The sequence below is a fragment of the Coenobita brevimanus genome, chromosome 105 (genome assembly GCF_032717465.1).
Source record: "Coenobita brevimanus isolate Jiangsu-jjx chromosome 105, ASM3271746v2, whole genome shotgun sequence".
Taxonomy (NCBI): domain Eukaryota; kingdom Metazoa; phylum Arthropoda; class Malacostraca; order Decapoda; family Coenobitidae; genus Coenobita; species Coenobita brevimanus.
Genome location: NC_137058.1, coordinates 26,774,378 through 26,790,263, shown reverse-complemented (window position 1 = coordinate 26,790,263; position 15,886 = coordinate 26,774,378). Strand labels below are relative to the sequence as shown.

Genomic DNA, 15,886 nt, shown 5'->3' with positions numbered 1-15,886 from the left:
AACATGCACCTAATGCAGCCATTCTCAGCCACCAAGTCCTTGTTGCGCAGGTGGGCAGGTGCATTGTCGAGGAGAGGGAAGGCCTTTACCTGGTCGCGTGGGATTCCTAGTTTCTCCGTCTGGTAATGTATGACCTTGACGAAATGGCGGTGGAACCAGTCTTTGAAGATGTGGCCTGTGAACCATGCCTTCAAGGAATGGTACCAAACGACAGGAAGGACATCCATCATTCCATGAAGGCACCGAGGCTGCTTTGCACGGCCAACAATAACAGGCTTAAGCCGGTGCATGCCGTTAGCATTAGGACAACACAAAGCAGATATCCTTTGCTTCGAGAGCTTGCGGCCAGGTACACGCTTCTCCGTCTCCTCGGCTAGAGTGTTCGTAGGCAAAGAGCGATAGAATAAACCAGTTTCGTCAGCGTTGTAGACTTGACTGAGAGTGAGGCCTTCCCTGTCGATCAAGCCCTTCACCTTGTGCCGAAACTCCTCTACTCTGTCCTCGTTAGTGTCCAAAGCTTCGCCATGAGACTTACAGTTGGTAAGACCATGTCGTAACTTGAACGCGAAGAGCCAACCCTCGGATGCCTTGAAGTCTAGGGCGTCGCGAACTTCTCAGCAGCAGCCTTCAGCTCCGTCCCACGCACCATCACACCAGCAGCATGTTGCTGTCGATACCAAATCAACGTTGAGCGGTCGACTTCAGCATACTTGGGAGTAAACATCATCTTCCTCTCCATGTTGCGTTTGCTTTTCGACGAGAAGTCAGCCGTGTACTGCATGAGTTTGTCTTGGGATCTCTTAACCCTCTTGCGCACGGAAAGTTTCTGTAAGTTTTCCAGCTCACGATTTTTTTTATGAAGCCGCCCGGCCCGGCTGCCCGCACGAGGCAAATAACACGTATTCTCTCCTTATTTTCGCCACCCAAACATCAGTATACTGCATTGAAACCTATATCATCTTATTCGCCGATGTTTGTTCTAGCTGATAAGCACCACCAAAAAAAAGGAAAACTCGAATAAAACAACATTAGGCAGCCGTGAATAAACCTTTCGCTACGTCATGTTCAATTCCCAACATCACCATTCGAATGTTTTCCATCATATAGGAAAATGTTATTAGAAGTTTTGATAGAGAATTTCATCAGCTTTCTAAAGAGACAAATCCGATGTTGATATGATTTGTAGTTTTCGAGAAAATAGCTAAAAACTGAAAGCCATTTTTGAAAAAAATCAAGGAGCTCTAAAACCGAAATTTTCTCACACATGTTATGATTTTATTGCATAATATTATGCAGAATTTCACCAGCTTTCTAATGAGCACCTCTTGGTTTCAATACGCCTCATAGTTTTCGAGTAAATCGCCAAAAACGACTGGGAACTCACGTCCGTACGTCACTTTCGTGATGTGCGCACATCATATGAAATATTCCCGCGTACGTAACAACGAATTCTTATCATAGATATTACATTGTTATGTCTTGTACATACGTAGAATTTACTGCTGTTTATCATGGTTCTTATAGGAAATCGATACGTCCAATAGTTTTCGAGCAATTGGCCGACAAAGTGAGATTACTCCTCCGAGCGTTTTCTACTTTACCGAAACAGTCTGTTCCCCCAACTTTTCCAACAGAAAAAGCTCCCAGAGGCTTATATTCTGCAAATGAACATACGTAGAATTTACTGCTCTTTATCATGGTTCTTACGGGAAATCGATGCGTCCAATAGTTTTGGAGTAATTGGACGACAAAAATAGAATATTTTTCCTCACCCGCACGCGAGATAAAAATCATTCTTTCTCTGCCTCACCCACAGCTACATATTATCGCTCGTTATGTTTTATTATTTTCTTTTTTTACTCAAAGTATACATGTAAAATGTCATAAGGTTTTTGATAGTGCTGTCAGAAACTCAACATGACCACTAGTCTTTTTGCTAGGTTCTGATAGTGAAGCTGAACTTTCTTCCATCTCATATGTGTGTACTGTATGTAAAAAACATTACTTATTTGTGTAGAAAATATTGAACTATAGAAATAGATCAATATACAGATAAACAAAATACGGATAACTCACTTCCTCCAGAGGTGTTGAGATGGTGGCAGTAGCTTGAAGATGAGGAGTTATGTAGTGGGTGACCGTGTGAGTGTGTGGGTGGGTGTGGGTGTGGGTGAGTGTGTGTGCATGTGTGTGTGTGTGTCTGTGGCTGTGGCGTATTTTCTTCTCTCCTTGCGATACATTTGCCTAAAACACATGCGATGCACAAAATAGATTTCTCCATGAACATTCACTGCATGACATATGTATGTATATGTGGCTGTGGCATATTTCTTGTCTCTGACATGCTTTGTTTTAGCTAAGTCAGTCGATGCATTAAATATTTCTCTTTGAACACTTGCTGCGACTCTGTTCTATTGGCACACACCATACTCCTTCACGAACACCCGCAGCATGTTTGACATATATTTCACACAATTCCGTACGCATTTTCACTATCAGAATCACAATAATTCCATCCCTAAACACCTCTAATTCTTCCTTCCCGACTATAAAAACTGTACGTGATGGCTGCCCCATTCCACACTATGGTTCCATAATTTCACCAAGCCAGCCACAATATCTTTGACACAAAAAACAGTTTAGGCATTGGCTTCATTATATACGTATTTGTATTCACACCATAGGGCCTTGAGGAGGGCGAGAGGCGAAACCCCGCCACAGTGAACACGCACATCGGCAGTAAGCCTAACACTTGATAACGGACACAATTCCTTTTCGTGACATATATCTATGTTCTGTCGACAATATCACATACAAAAATGCTCACAAATATTGCATTATCACACTGAGTCCATTGGGGCTTCGGCTTGGGCAGGAGGAAGAGAATTAGTAGGCGTTTAAAGGGACAGTACACGCGACGCAACCTCACCGCCTGGGTGCTTGGAAGAGACTGAGGTTTCTCGGTACGTGCTGGGCCCCACTAGGCAGCTCAGTGTTGCCAATGCCTTACCATTGGAAAACGCTACAATCGCTACGACACGCCAAAATTTGACGCAAATCCGCAAAAAACTTAATTTTGGGCAAATTTTTTGGTGCTTATAAACACAATTCGCGTGACTGAACAAATTTAGAAAATCCACATGACACGCAAATCGCGTGACTGACACTGAGAGGGTCAATATCAAACAAAATAGATCGGGCCAGGTTGAACTCATGAAGGATGACGAAGACCATCCCGCATCCACTTTCTCCACTATCTCCCTCTTCTTCTCCAGAGTCAAAAGCACTCTCTTCCTCTTCTTAGACGGCGGGGCCATCATCACACACACGAAGGAGAGGCATGAGAGCAGAAGGAGAGCCTGCAGCAGGTAAGGCACCACCACAAAACCAAGCATGTGGGCAGCCACGACGATGATCGTGCACTCGTGACAAGAGACAGGCGATAAATGGGGAATATGCAGCGGCACTCTAGCAGATGTCGGAGGAAATACGCACCAAAACAAAGCTGTCCCACGCCGCGCGCGCCAAGTTCAAATTACGGGCGGGAAAAAGTTTGATTTTTTTAAAAATTTTTGCAGTTTCCGGACCATTTTGGGAATATTGGATCCCGGGACGATAATGTCCGGTAAGTGGGGATGTCCGGAAAGTGTGCGTCTGAATAGTACAGGGATTACTGTATATTTTTGCCTTAACTCCATTCAAATTCGTCATATCGACATGAAACTCAAACCTAAAGGTGCATCTTTTAATTCTGCATCATATAATTTGCCATATTACATCAGGGGGGTCACACCCCAGTTATTGGTAAGGGCATCAGTGTCAGGTGGGTCAGGCCTAAAATTTCAAATGGGCATAAAATCATCAGTTTTCATCTTATTTACTCCAAATTTGATATGTCACATCTTTGACTAGATATCCTGTTGTGTTTATACATCATCACTAAAATGACTGCCAGGAACGGGTTTGCTGTGCCTTGGCACTGCTTCTTGTTTTTGGTGTTTTTGTCTGTCGCTGTAACTGTTCATCGTTCTCAATGACCCCCACCATCGCCCACCATCCTTGACCACCATGCCCCACAAGACACATCTCTTAGGTTTACACTATGTACACTTAGCACTACAGTATCATTAGTTCACAGACATTATAAAATATAATAGTGTTATATTGAACAGTAAAAGACTTGTCAGTAATAGTAAATAATGCTGAACTCAACAAAATATATTTATATAGCTACACCAGACACTTTCATTTTCCAAATATTTTGTTCACGTACAATTAGTTTCTTTCACTTATTTACATTTTATGAGTCACTTTCCTATAAGTTGACGATTGTGTGAAAGTCACAGCAGCAGTTTCCCAGACAAGCCAACCTGACACTCTGGACACCATGTTTTCACTTTTCTTCGTACTCGTTCATGCCTGCTTGTGTTCATGCAGACATAGCGGATGCAAAAATGATGAACTGGTAACCCCAAGCATGAGTGGATGAATACACAAAGTGGATGAATACAGGGCACAACTTTGAAATAGAACTGTGAATTTTAAAGGAACGCCGTAGTCAGTCGATAGATGCATTCAGAAGGAACGTAGCAGTTAAGTTAATCCATTAAATCATGAATTTGCCTTGAGGTAAAGTTAGTACCATAACCACTCTGTGTATAGTTATTGGATGAATTTGCAGAGCTCCAAATGTATGACCAGCTGTAGCACAGTAATTTTTTTCACCTGACAGAACTGGGCCACTCACAACTTAAATACTAAGTCATGGTTACATGAACACTGTTGAGCTTTAATTATGAGATAGAAATGAGTCTGATTACTTGTTAAATCAGCCTTGTAGTCAGACTATGTGTAACCATCAGTTGAGCTGAAAGGAGATAGGGACACTTGTCAGGTTAGAGCACATCCACTAGGGACACAGTTAAGCTTTATCTACTCAATACATTTTTAAAAATTTCTTGAGTTACAGAAATACTTAGATGTCATTCTATCTCTTCCCCATGCAGAGTCCAGAAAGCCGTCGAGGGGGAGGGAATGGGTCTAGGGGAGGGAGTGGAGGGGGTAGCAGTGGGGTGGGTGGCAAGGATGGCAAGACCTTCCGACGCACAGCCTCCTTACATGACGACACACCACGACACTCCAGGCATCACTACCGCTCCCTCGAAATTACCAGACCACAGTGAGTATTAAATGCTTGGGAGTTATTTTGTTATCATCCTGCATTAACATCATTGTCATCATGTCATCAGTGGCCTTCTTATCATTGTTTTTCCTATTGTCTTAGTCATCATCATCATCATCATCATCATCATCATTACTGTAATTATCTTTAGTGCTTTACAACCTAATGAGAATCCTGTGACAGAGAATGTCCTTGGTCACTTATGAGGGAGTTGAGTGCAGGCTTCCAGAATAAGAGTATCTGTCATGTAGAAGAGAATTTACTCAAAACTATTAATTTGTTCCCTACAGTGTCTTTGGAGAGTCATTTACCCAGGCTACTCTTTCTGTGGGTGCACTTAGTTCACCTATAGTCTTATCACACAGCTTCAATCTCAGACTTAGATCAACATGGCTTTCTGGGTAAGGATAATATTATGGGGAATGAAACTTACCACTTTTTATTGGTTCAGGGTTGTGGCAACCCCATTGTCTGGCTCGTGTGTTGGAAGTTTTTTTTTATTCATTTGTTTTTCCTTCCTCATCTGTTTGTGGCCACCCCAAACGGGATTGAGGCGTCTGGCAATAGATAGATAGATAGATGTTAAAAAAAAAAAAAAAAAAAAAAGTACGGTACAATCCCAGTTAACGGAGAAGCCTCAGGAATTTATCTGCCTGGTTACCGATTCTTCCCAGGTATCTGATATTATTTACTCATACATAGGCTATATCATTGCAGTATATACAATACCATTTATATCCAGGGCCTCACCAACATTTTTCCATTTAAATAACCTAAAACACATCCCCATTGACATAACACACTTGGTTGAAGTGTCTTGTGGTAGTTCAAAATGCACACAGTAAGTCTTTGTTGTTAAATATTATTCATTACACAGTATTTTGTACATCAAACAAAAAATAAACTAAAGTAATAAAAAAGGAGGGAGGTGAGAAGACAGGACGAAATCAGTAGGATAGAAGTTGTGGAAGCAGTGAAGAAAGTTAAATCGGGGAAAGCCCCAGGAATTGATGGAGTGTGTGGTGAAATGCTGAAGCATGGAGGAGAGATAGTAGTAGAATGGATGTGGAAGATGTGCAGATTGGCCTGGGAGGAAGGTAGAGTCCCGGAGGATTGGAAGTCAGGTATAATTATTCCCTTGTACAAAGGAAAAGGGGAAAAAGAAGTGTGTGGTAATCATAGGGGCATTTGTCTTCTTAGTATAATAGGAAAAGTGTATGGTAGGATACTTATTGACAGAGTTAGAGAAAGAACAGAGAACTTAGTTGGAGAAGAACAGGGAGGCTTTAGGAAGGGAAGAGGTTGTGTAGATCAGATATTCATTCTTAGATCTTTAGTGGAAAAGTTTCTAGAGAAGGGAAAGAAGTTGTATGTAGCTTTCATGGATTTGGAGAAAGCATATGACATGGTGGATAGACAAGGATTGTGGAAAGTGTTAAGAATATATGGAGTAGATGGGAAGTTGTTGAATGCTGTGAAGAGTATGTACGATGGTGCGAAGGCTGCAGTGCGTGTGGATGGTGAACTAAGTGAATTTTTCTCTTTGAAAGTTGGGTTGAAACAGGGATGTGTCATGTCTCCATGGTTGTTCAAGCTATACATGGATGGGGTAATAAAAGAGGTACATGGTAGGGTAGTGGATGTTGGAGTGGCCCTGGTGAGAGAGGATAGTGTTTGGAAACTCCCTGTACTGTTGTTTGCAGATGATACTGTGTTGTTGAGTGAAGACGAAGGGGAGCTGCAAGGCTTGGTAGATGAGTTTGGGAGTGTGTGTAAGAAACGGAATCTAAAGGTGAATGTAGGGAAGAGTAAAGTGATGGTCTTTGAGAGAGGTGAAGTCAGTGAATGTACAGCGAGGTTGGATGGTGAGGAATTGGAAAATGTGAGTTCGTTTAAGTACGTGGGTAGTGTGATGAGTAAGGATGGAGATTTGGAGGGTGAAGTGCTTGAAAGGGTACAGCAGGGAAGAAAGGTTGCTGGTTCTTTGAAAGCAGTGATAAGAAACAGGGATGTGAGCATGGAAGTGAAAAAGTTACTACATGACAGTATTGTGATACCAACTCTGACGTATGGAAGTGAAGCTTGGACGTTGTTGGAAGGACACAAGTCAAGAGTGAGAGCAGTGGAAATGAGTTATTTAAGAGGAGCCTCTGGAGTCACATGGAGAGACAGGCTGACGAATGGGGATATAAAGGAGCATTGTGGTGTGGATGTGGATGTGATAGGAAGCGTTATGAAGAATACACTGAGGTGGTTTGGCCATGTGGAGAGGATGGAGGGTGAAAGACTGACGAAGAGAGTGTATGTGAGTGAGGTGGAGGGGGGAAGAGGGAGGGGGAGGCCGAGGATGAGATGGAGGGATGGGGTGGAGAGGTATATGAGAGAGGGGGGTGTGAGTTGGGAGCAGGGCAGTGAAATGGCGGGGGACAGGACGACTTGGAGGTGATTTGTTTGTGGCCACCCCAAACGGGATTGAGGCGTCTGGCAATAGATAGATAGTAAATACAAATAGGTAAATACACACACACACACACACACAAACACACACGAGCGAACAGCCACAGCAAACGGACATGTCTTGACTGCTCGCAGGCCAAGGCTCAGCCACCGTTGCAAACCTTAAGTAGTTTTCAGGAATTATGTTTGTCCTGTCTCCTATGGTCTTGTGTTCAGTTTAAAATATTGTAAGTTAATATAGACTACCAAAAATGTAAAGATTTAATTGACAAGAGTATACATGAATGTTTGTAGTATTTTCGGTAACAGCTGTTTTGGTACTGAATTTGTAACCAACCTCAATCATGGCCGAAAATGTAAACACTGAGGGACTCGAATTTCCAGGATTTCATAGAAATACTAATGTCATGGATCTGGTTAAAACATTGATTATGAGGATTAGTGAACTTGAAAAGAAAGTGGAGAATCAAGTGTTAAAAGATGTGTCTAAGAATACGGAAATTACTATACAGAGTCTGATCCAGTCTAATGAGACGGCGAATGAAGAAATCAGAAATCTGAAGCGTGAAAATATTGAATTTAGGAGAAAACTAGAAGAGAGTACTAATAAAACGGAAAAGGTGAGCAGTGTATTGGAAGAGCATAAGGCAAAGTGGGCACACGTAGAAGAAAAACAGAAAGAAGTGGTTAGCTTAAGAGAAATCATCCAGGAAGAAAGTGAAATGAACAAGATAAAATTGGAAGAAAATGTAGTGAAAATACTGAAGAAAAAAGAGAAAACAGTGAGAGAAACTGTAGGAAGGAACAGATGCGTGGTAATATTTGGAAACAGGGAGGAGGAAGAGAAGGTTAGATGCGTGAGACCCGAGAAAGACACAAACCTGGTAAACGGAATATTAGGCAAGATTGATCCCGAAGGAGACAAGAGGGTAAAAGAAATTGAAGAAGTAAGGAGAACAGGGCCTTATAAGAAAGGGGAAACAAGACCAATGAGAGTCAAGTTGTCAGCAGAAAGTGTAGTAGATGATATACTTAAAGTGACCTGGAAATGAAGCAAAGAGGCAGGGATGGAAAATATTATAATAAGAAAAGATTTGAATGAAGAAGAAAGAGAAGTTTTAAAATCATTGAAGGAAGGAGTAAAGGAAAAAAATGATAAGAGGACAGAGGAAGAATGTAATACTTTTTTTTGGAGAGTAATGGATATGAAAGTAAGGAAGTGGTATTTAAGGAAATAGAAGTGAAGGAAACTAAGGGGAATGGCTGTGAAAGATCAGAAGTTGAGGAAGTGGTACTGACGGAGAGTAGGAGAGAAGAGGGTATAAAAAACATCAAAAATAATTTGAAGGTGATATATACTAATGTTGATTGTTTAATATCGGCAAGGCTCAAAATGAATGACTTCTTTAGGGAACATGAACCTGATGTCATGTGCTTTGTAGAGACCTAATTAAGAGAAGATATTGATGTTCATTTGGGAGATGGTAAATACAAACTGTGGAGAAAAGACGGAAAAGAAAAAACGGGAGGAGGAGTGATGATAGCGGTGAAGAACAACATAAATGTAGGTACCGTGGAAATGGGAGAAGGCAGGGCTGAAGTGATATATATGAAATTAGAAACTGGAGAGAATGTTAAGAGAGATATGGCAGTAGTATATGTGCCCCCTAAGACAAGAGCATGGAATTATGACGAATACCATGAGATGTTGTCAGATATGGCTAGCTATTTACAAAAAATAATTGAGAAAATCAATTATATAATTTTGGTGGGTGACTTTAACTGTAAAGAGGTGAACTGGGAGGAATGGTACTCGGGAGGTGGCGAGGATTCATGGGGCACTATGTTATTAAATATAATAATGAATGATGTGATGACGCAATGTGTCAAAGAAGAGACGGTTTCAAGTGAGGACACACCAGCAAGGTTAGATTTATTGTTTACCAAAGAACCCGATGTAATAGAGTCATTGAAATATCTCTGTTCTTTAGGAAAAAGTGATCATGTGGTCCTTGAGTTCCAGATGATAATAGGGAACGTCGAGCCAAGGGACGAACTTCATAGACAGGGAAGATACAATTTTGGAAAAGCAAATTCTACAGGATTGAGAAACTTTTCTGAAAATGCGGATTGGAGAAAATTCAGAGAAACAAGAGAGATACAGAGGAAGTGGGATATCTTTCTAGACCTCTATAATTTGGGAGTGGAAAATTTGTACCAAGAGCAAGAGGGAAAGAAAACAGGAAAAAGGAGTGGTTTTATAGAAGGTGTATGATAGCAAGAAAAGAGAGAGATAAGGCATGGAACAATTGGAGAAAGAGAGGTAACAACAGAACAAAGGAAGAATATGAAAGAATTAGAAATGAATACACAAGAATATGTAGAGAAGAAGAAAGGAATTTTGAAAAAGGTTTAATAGACAAATGCAAGGATGAACCCAAACTGTTTTATAGATTTGTTAATGGCAAACTGAAACAAAAGGAAGGAATCACCAATCTGAAAGTAAAAGGAGGGTCTATATGCAGCAATGCAAGCTGAAATAATGAACAAAAGTTTCCAATCGGTTTTCGCCAATGAAAACAAGTTTGTGGAAGGGGAGGGAGTGATTAGAAATGTACCGGTGATAAAAGATATAAAAGTGGAGGTACATGAAGTGTATAAATTACTGGAAACTCAAGATGTGAGGAAAGCCCCAGGACCAGATGGAATCTCTAATTGGGTGCTGAAGGAATGCAGAGAACAACTGGCGGATAAGATTCACGGTTTAATTGTGTGTTCTCTAGAAGAGGGGAAAGTGCCTCAAGAATGGAAGAGGGTAAATGTGGTACCACTTTATAAGGGAGGAAACAGGGAAGAACCCCTGAATTATAGACCAGTGTCCCTAACCAGCATGGTTGCAAAATTGTGCGAGAGAATTCTGAAAGATAGATGGATAAAATATCTAGAAGAGATGAATGTTTTGGCTGAATGTCAGTTTGGATTCAGAAGTGGAAGGTCATGTGTTTCCAGCTTGTTGAGCTTTTATTCAAGAGCAACTGACGTGCTACAGGAGAGAGATGGTTGAGTGGATTGTGTGTATTTAGATTTGGAAAACGCCTTCGACAAGGTATCTGTAAGAGACTAATGTGGAAACTAGAATATATAGGAGGACTGAAGGGGAACCTCCTGGAATGGATGAGAGACCTTTTGAGAGACAGACAAATGAGGACAGTAATAAAGGATAGGATGTCTGGATGGAGGGAAGTAACAAGTGGAGTCCCTCAAGGCTCGGTGTTGGTGCCAGTAATGTTACTGATTTACGTAAATGATATGGTAGGTGGAGTGAACAGTTATGCAAGTCTGTTTGCTGATGATGTTAAGATCTAGAGGAAGGTAGAGGTTGAGGAGGATTGTAAAATGCTGCAGGAGGTTGTGGATAGGATACATGATTGGAGCTGGATGTGGGAAATGAAATTTAATGTAAAGAAATGTAAAATATTGGAAATGGGTAAAAGTACCAGGAGGCCATCACTGAATTATTTGTTGGGTAATGAATTAATCACAAAAATGAGAGAAGAGAGATTTGGGAGTGCTGGTCCAAAATAGTTTTTCACCTGAAAAACACATTAACAAGATAGTTAGAGAGATGTATAAACTTTTGATTAACATAAGAGTAGCATTTCATTAAGTGGATGAGGAGATGATGAAAAAATTGATAGTGGCCATGATCCGCCCCAGGTTAGAATATGTGGCGGTAGTGTGGTCCCCACACAAAAAGAAAGATATAAACAAGATTGAGAGAATACAAAGAACAGCAACTAAGATGGTTCCCAGTCTGGCAGATCTGTCATACAGAGAGAGGCTGGAAAAGCTGGATTTGCCTTCCTTAGAGAAAAGGAGAAAGAGGGGAGACATGATTGCTGTGTTCAGGACCATGATGGACGGAGACAAAATTGACAAAGAAGATCTGTTTGTATGGGATAAGAGAGTAACAAGAGGACACAGAATGAAATTGAAGAAACCAAGCTTCTTGAAGGATATCAAGAAATATAGTTTTCCTTATAGATGTATAGACCCGTGGAATAGCCAGGACAAAGAGATCGTCCAGTCTAAAAACTTAAATGAGTTTAAAGTTAAATTTGACTTATTGAGAAACTGAGACGGGACCCCACGAGCGTAGCTCATTTCCTGTATATCACAATTAGGTAAGTACGGTTAGGTAAATATACACACACACACACACACACACACACACACACACACACACACACACACACACACACACACAGAATAGCTTGGGTCGCAGGGACTTCGTATCATTAATCATGTAGTATCGTACGTTCAGTTCTGTTATCAGTGTGTTACAATGTTCACCATCTTCAAGACTGTTGCATTTTTCCAGCTTTTGTTTCAAGGTGACCACAATGTGTTAAGATTAGTTTTTGCTTTAGGTTTCGGAGTACAAATCACTAATCATGACATGACAACACAAAAGAACACAACAGCGAGATGGTGGAAAGCTGACTGGTGATTTATGGAAGTATGTAGGGTGACTGAACCAGAGGAAGGGAAAGGGGGGAGGAGGGCTGGAAAGGGGATTAACCAGGAAACAGCCTTGACCGGTAATGCCTTCACTTCACATCCCCGGACTTCACCCAGTCTCGCGTGACTAACCTGTAAAGGAGTGGCCAGTCAAAGTGGCACGCAGCTATATTGTTTATATACTTGCCAGTCCATGAATTTTTCCTGATAATTCTGGTTGCCTGGTAACCGTATAATTGGGATTATACTGTACCTTCAAAATGTTTATTTTATATTTAAGTAAGACTTTTTGGTGTCGTCAGTTAAACCCTGAAGACAAAAATCCACTCATAATCAGTTAGCTCAGTTAAATGAACTCAGACTGAGCTCAGACATAGCAGCTGTATGTGTGTTCTCTGTTGTAACAGGGTTGAGGATTTGTTAGGTCAGTCAACTGAGACGTCACAACAGCAGGGCCTTGATTTCCGGGAAGTAGCGGGTAGCGGTGGGGGCCGGGGCGTGACGGGCAGACAGTGTCCCTCTATGCCTCTCACCCCAGACCTTGACCCCGATGCCCTCAGACCCTCACCACCCCGCAGCCAATCACAGCCTTCAGATTTAACACAGGTACGGTAGTTTATATTCCATAATTTTCAACATTTTTTCAGCCTTTTGCACTTGGATTTTGTGCATGTTGGCTCATTGTTGCTCCATGTGGTTGTGGACCATAGGGGTTTACATTTAAGGGGTGATTGGAGTTTGTTGCTCACATAATACCACCCACAGACAAGCAACTGGTCACCCTTGCCTTAAATGGCAGGACTGAATACCCTAACTCCAGGCCTCGTATTCCTGATGGGAGGAAAATGGACCAGATGATAGATAGACAGAAACATATTAGGAGAGGTAACATAATTTACATATAATACTTTTCAGCCATTTGCATATACAGTAGATTCTTCTGATCCTTTCCTTTCCAGGTTGATACTGAAGAACAGAATATGGCTGTATGGTATTTTCATTTGTATGTTTAGCATTTATTAGTATAATCCAGTATGATGGAATTCTCAGTTGCCTTTGTTTATCATCTCAGTTGCTATGGGAGTGGAAGCTTGAATGAATCATGACTGCTTCAGTAACGTAGTGTCATTTGTTCCTTGTTTTGAATACAGTCAGGTGAACCACCCTTTCCTCTGATTTTTTTTTTTTTTTTTTTTTTTTTTTTTTTTTTTATCAAGACTTACTCTATGATACATGTATACTGTAGGTGCCCTCTTTTTTAAGTATCTGCCCTCGTACCTTTAAATAGAAACATGAACATCATATATATATAATGAGTAAAATCAGCCATTACTGAGTGATTGACCTTCTCCCAAAGAAAATGGCTGTTCAGTTTTAGAAGGCTGATACAGCATAATCCCATTTTATTAAACTGAATTATGATGTTGGGCTTTTTATGATGATTAAATAGTCTAAACATAATCCATTAAGATGTGATAAAGAGAGAGATTTGTCTCAGCAAAATTTCAGTGTACCTCCTGTGAATCCATTATACAATTACCTAATAGCCTTTACAGTTGCAGTGACTGGCAAAAATGACAGTCAGCTGAGTGAACCATCTATACTTTTTGGTACTGTATGTGTGTGAACAATGTTTTCTTCTGTTGGCAGTTTGTTTACATGTCTATAATCAAGGTAGTGCAGATATTCAGGTGCTATATCTTATGGAATGAATTTTTAAAAATTTATTTAGAAAATTCTCTTGAATCCTGAATTTCACTTGATATGTCTTGTTCTTTTCTTGAATTTGAAATGCCTCAGGCACAGTACTGACCTTGACATCCTCCAATGACAAAAGAAGAGGATTCATATTCCTCATTAGTTTAGAATGATAAGTACAGGTATCTCACAGACTCCGTGTGAAGAAATATGTTTTTTTATTATTATTATTTATATCGTGTGGTAGGTGGGGACACCCACCATCCACTCACTCGATGTAGTGCTGCTCTTGGGTGTCTGCCCTTTCCTCTCCTCCATCCTTCTTTCCTTCCATCCTCTTCTGTCTTTATCTTCATTTTTTCCTCATCCTTCTTCCTACTGGTGACTTTACACTCCCACTTTTGTCTTTCTCTCCTTCATTCTTTCCTCTTCCTTCTGCCTGTGGGTGACTACACTGAGTGACAAGCCAAATGGTTTCCTGTACACCAGGAAACCATTTACTATGCTGGGTGGTAACCATATAACCAAATATTGGCGCCTGGTGGTTTAGTGAGTAATTACGTTGCTCCAATCGGATTGAGCCAGCGAAGGTTTGTATCCAAAGGGTGCTTGGGGTTTACTGCTCACATAATGCCACTCAGGGATGAGTGAGGCTGGTCACTCTCATCTTAAATGTGAGGACCAACTTAACTAGCCCCAGGCTCTTATACTCCTCATGGGGCAATGTAGGATTGGATAATGAATGATTATTTATATCAGTAGTTGTTGTAGGAAGTATAGCTTGTGAGTCTGCTATATCTCTCAGTACAGTGTCATTTCATTTTACAGTAATCTTTTTCTTGTACCTCCAGATGATGATATTCAGCTTAGGACTTACCCCAAGTACAGTAGTTGTTTTTATTACAACTACAGACTCATCTGGATGCAAACCCATTGTACTGAAGGGGTTAATGAAGCCAGTATCCAGTCCTTCAAATTTGAAGAGTCTGTCTGAAGGTGAATTACATCATATGGAGATAGCAAGAGTAAAATCTGAAATATGTCTTTGTATTGAGGGAGTTAAGGAACTATGCAAAAGAACTAGCAGTGTAACCAACACCTCATTAAAGAGAGTCACACATTAGGGTCATGCCAACAGCTTCATTACATAAATTTTAAGCATATGCTCATAAGATATTCTGTAGGGGGAGGGAAGGGTTTCACACCTAGAAGTGAGAGAGGGAGAGTTTAGAAGTTAGTTTGCCCCATCCAGGGTGAGGAGTTGTTGGAAATACAATCTTGACTATATCCTGTCTGACCTGTGCACCTGAGATGTATAGGACGAATAGAGTACAGTATGTTTGATTTGCCGCAGCTGATTAGCCGCTGATGTTGCCATCATAACAGACGTCAGATAATTGATAATATTTCTTTCTAAATACTTTCCTCTTGTGTTCGTGGGAATAAAATACTCAGCAGTTTCATCAAAAACATGGAGAATATATTTAATCTATTCTGTTAAACAGGATAACAGTTTGTATGCTTTAATCACTAAACAGACAAAGAGCACTTGTTGTGATGATTAAACGCTCACACCTGTGTCAGTGGCAACACTCACTTGGCCAGTGTGGGAAGCTGTGAACAGGACACACACTCTTTCTCTCTCTCTCTCTCTCTCTCTCTCTCTCAGAGAAGTGTTTGAGAGTACAGCAAAAAGACAAAGAAAACAATAAAAGAAGAAACATCTCCAGGGTGTGAGATTATCACTATAGCAAGGGAAAGTCACATAGGTATAATAGGTCCAATAACAGAAAAACAGTTTTTATTGAACTTGGCAGAAAGTGTCACAAAATTAGAGTTAGGCTACAACAGGGTATTACCAGTCTTTCCACTGTTGCAGTTATTAAGACTCCATTATTTCATTGCTGCTGTTTAATTTAACTATTAATTCTTCAATAATATGTTCCCTTGCCATAACTTTTTGTTTTTTTCTGTAGCCAATGCTGTCCATTTTGTCTCCTTGGAATCCAGTACTTTTACTGTCTGGTG

At 40.7% G+C, this 15,886-nt stretch overlaps 1 protein-coding gene across 1 annotated transcript in view; it reads left to right on the top strand.

Annotated features, from left to right (window-relative positions):
- Positions 1-15,886, top strand: part of sei (potassium voltage-gated channel seizure) — a 362,440-nt gene that overhangs the window by 276,460 nt on the left and 70,094 nt on the right. The window contains exons 21-22 of the mRNA XM_080285287.1: positions 5,007-5,179; positions 12,568-12,766. Of these exons, the coding sequence (XP_080141413.1) occupies positions 5,007-5,179; positions 12,568-12,766 (372 nt within the window). The remainder of the gene's footprint in view (positions 1-5,006; positions 5,180-12,567; positions 12,767-15,886) is intronic.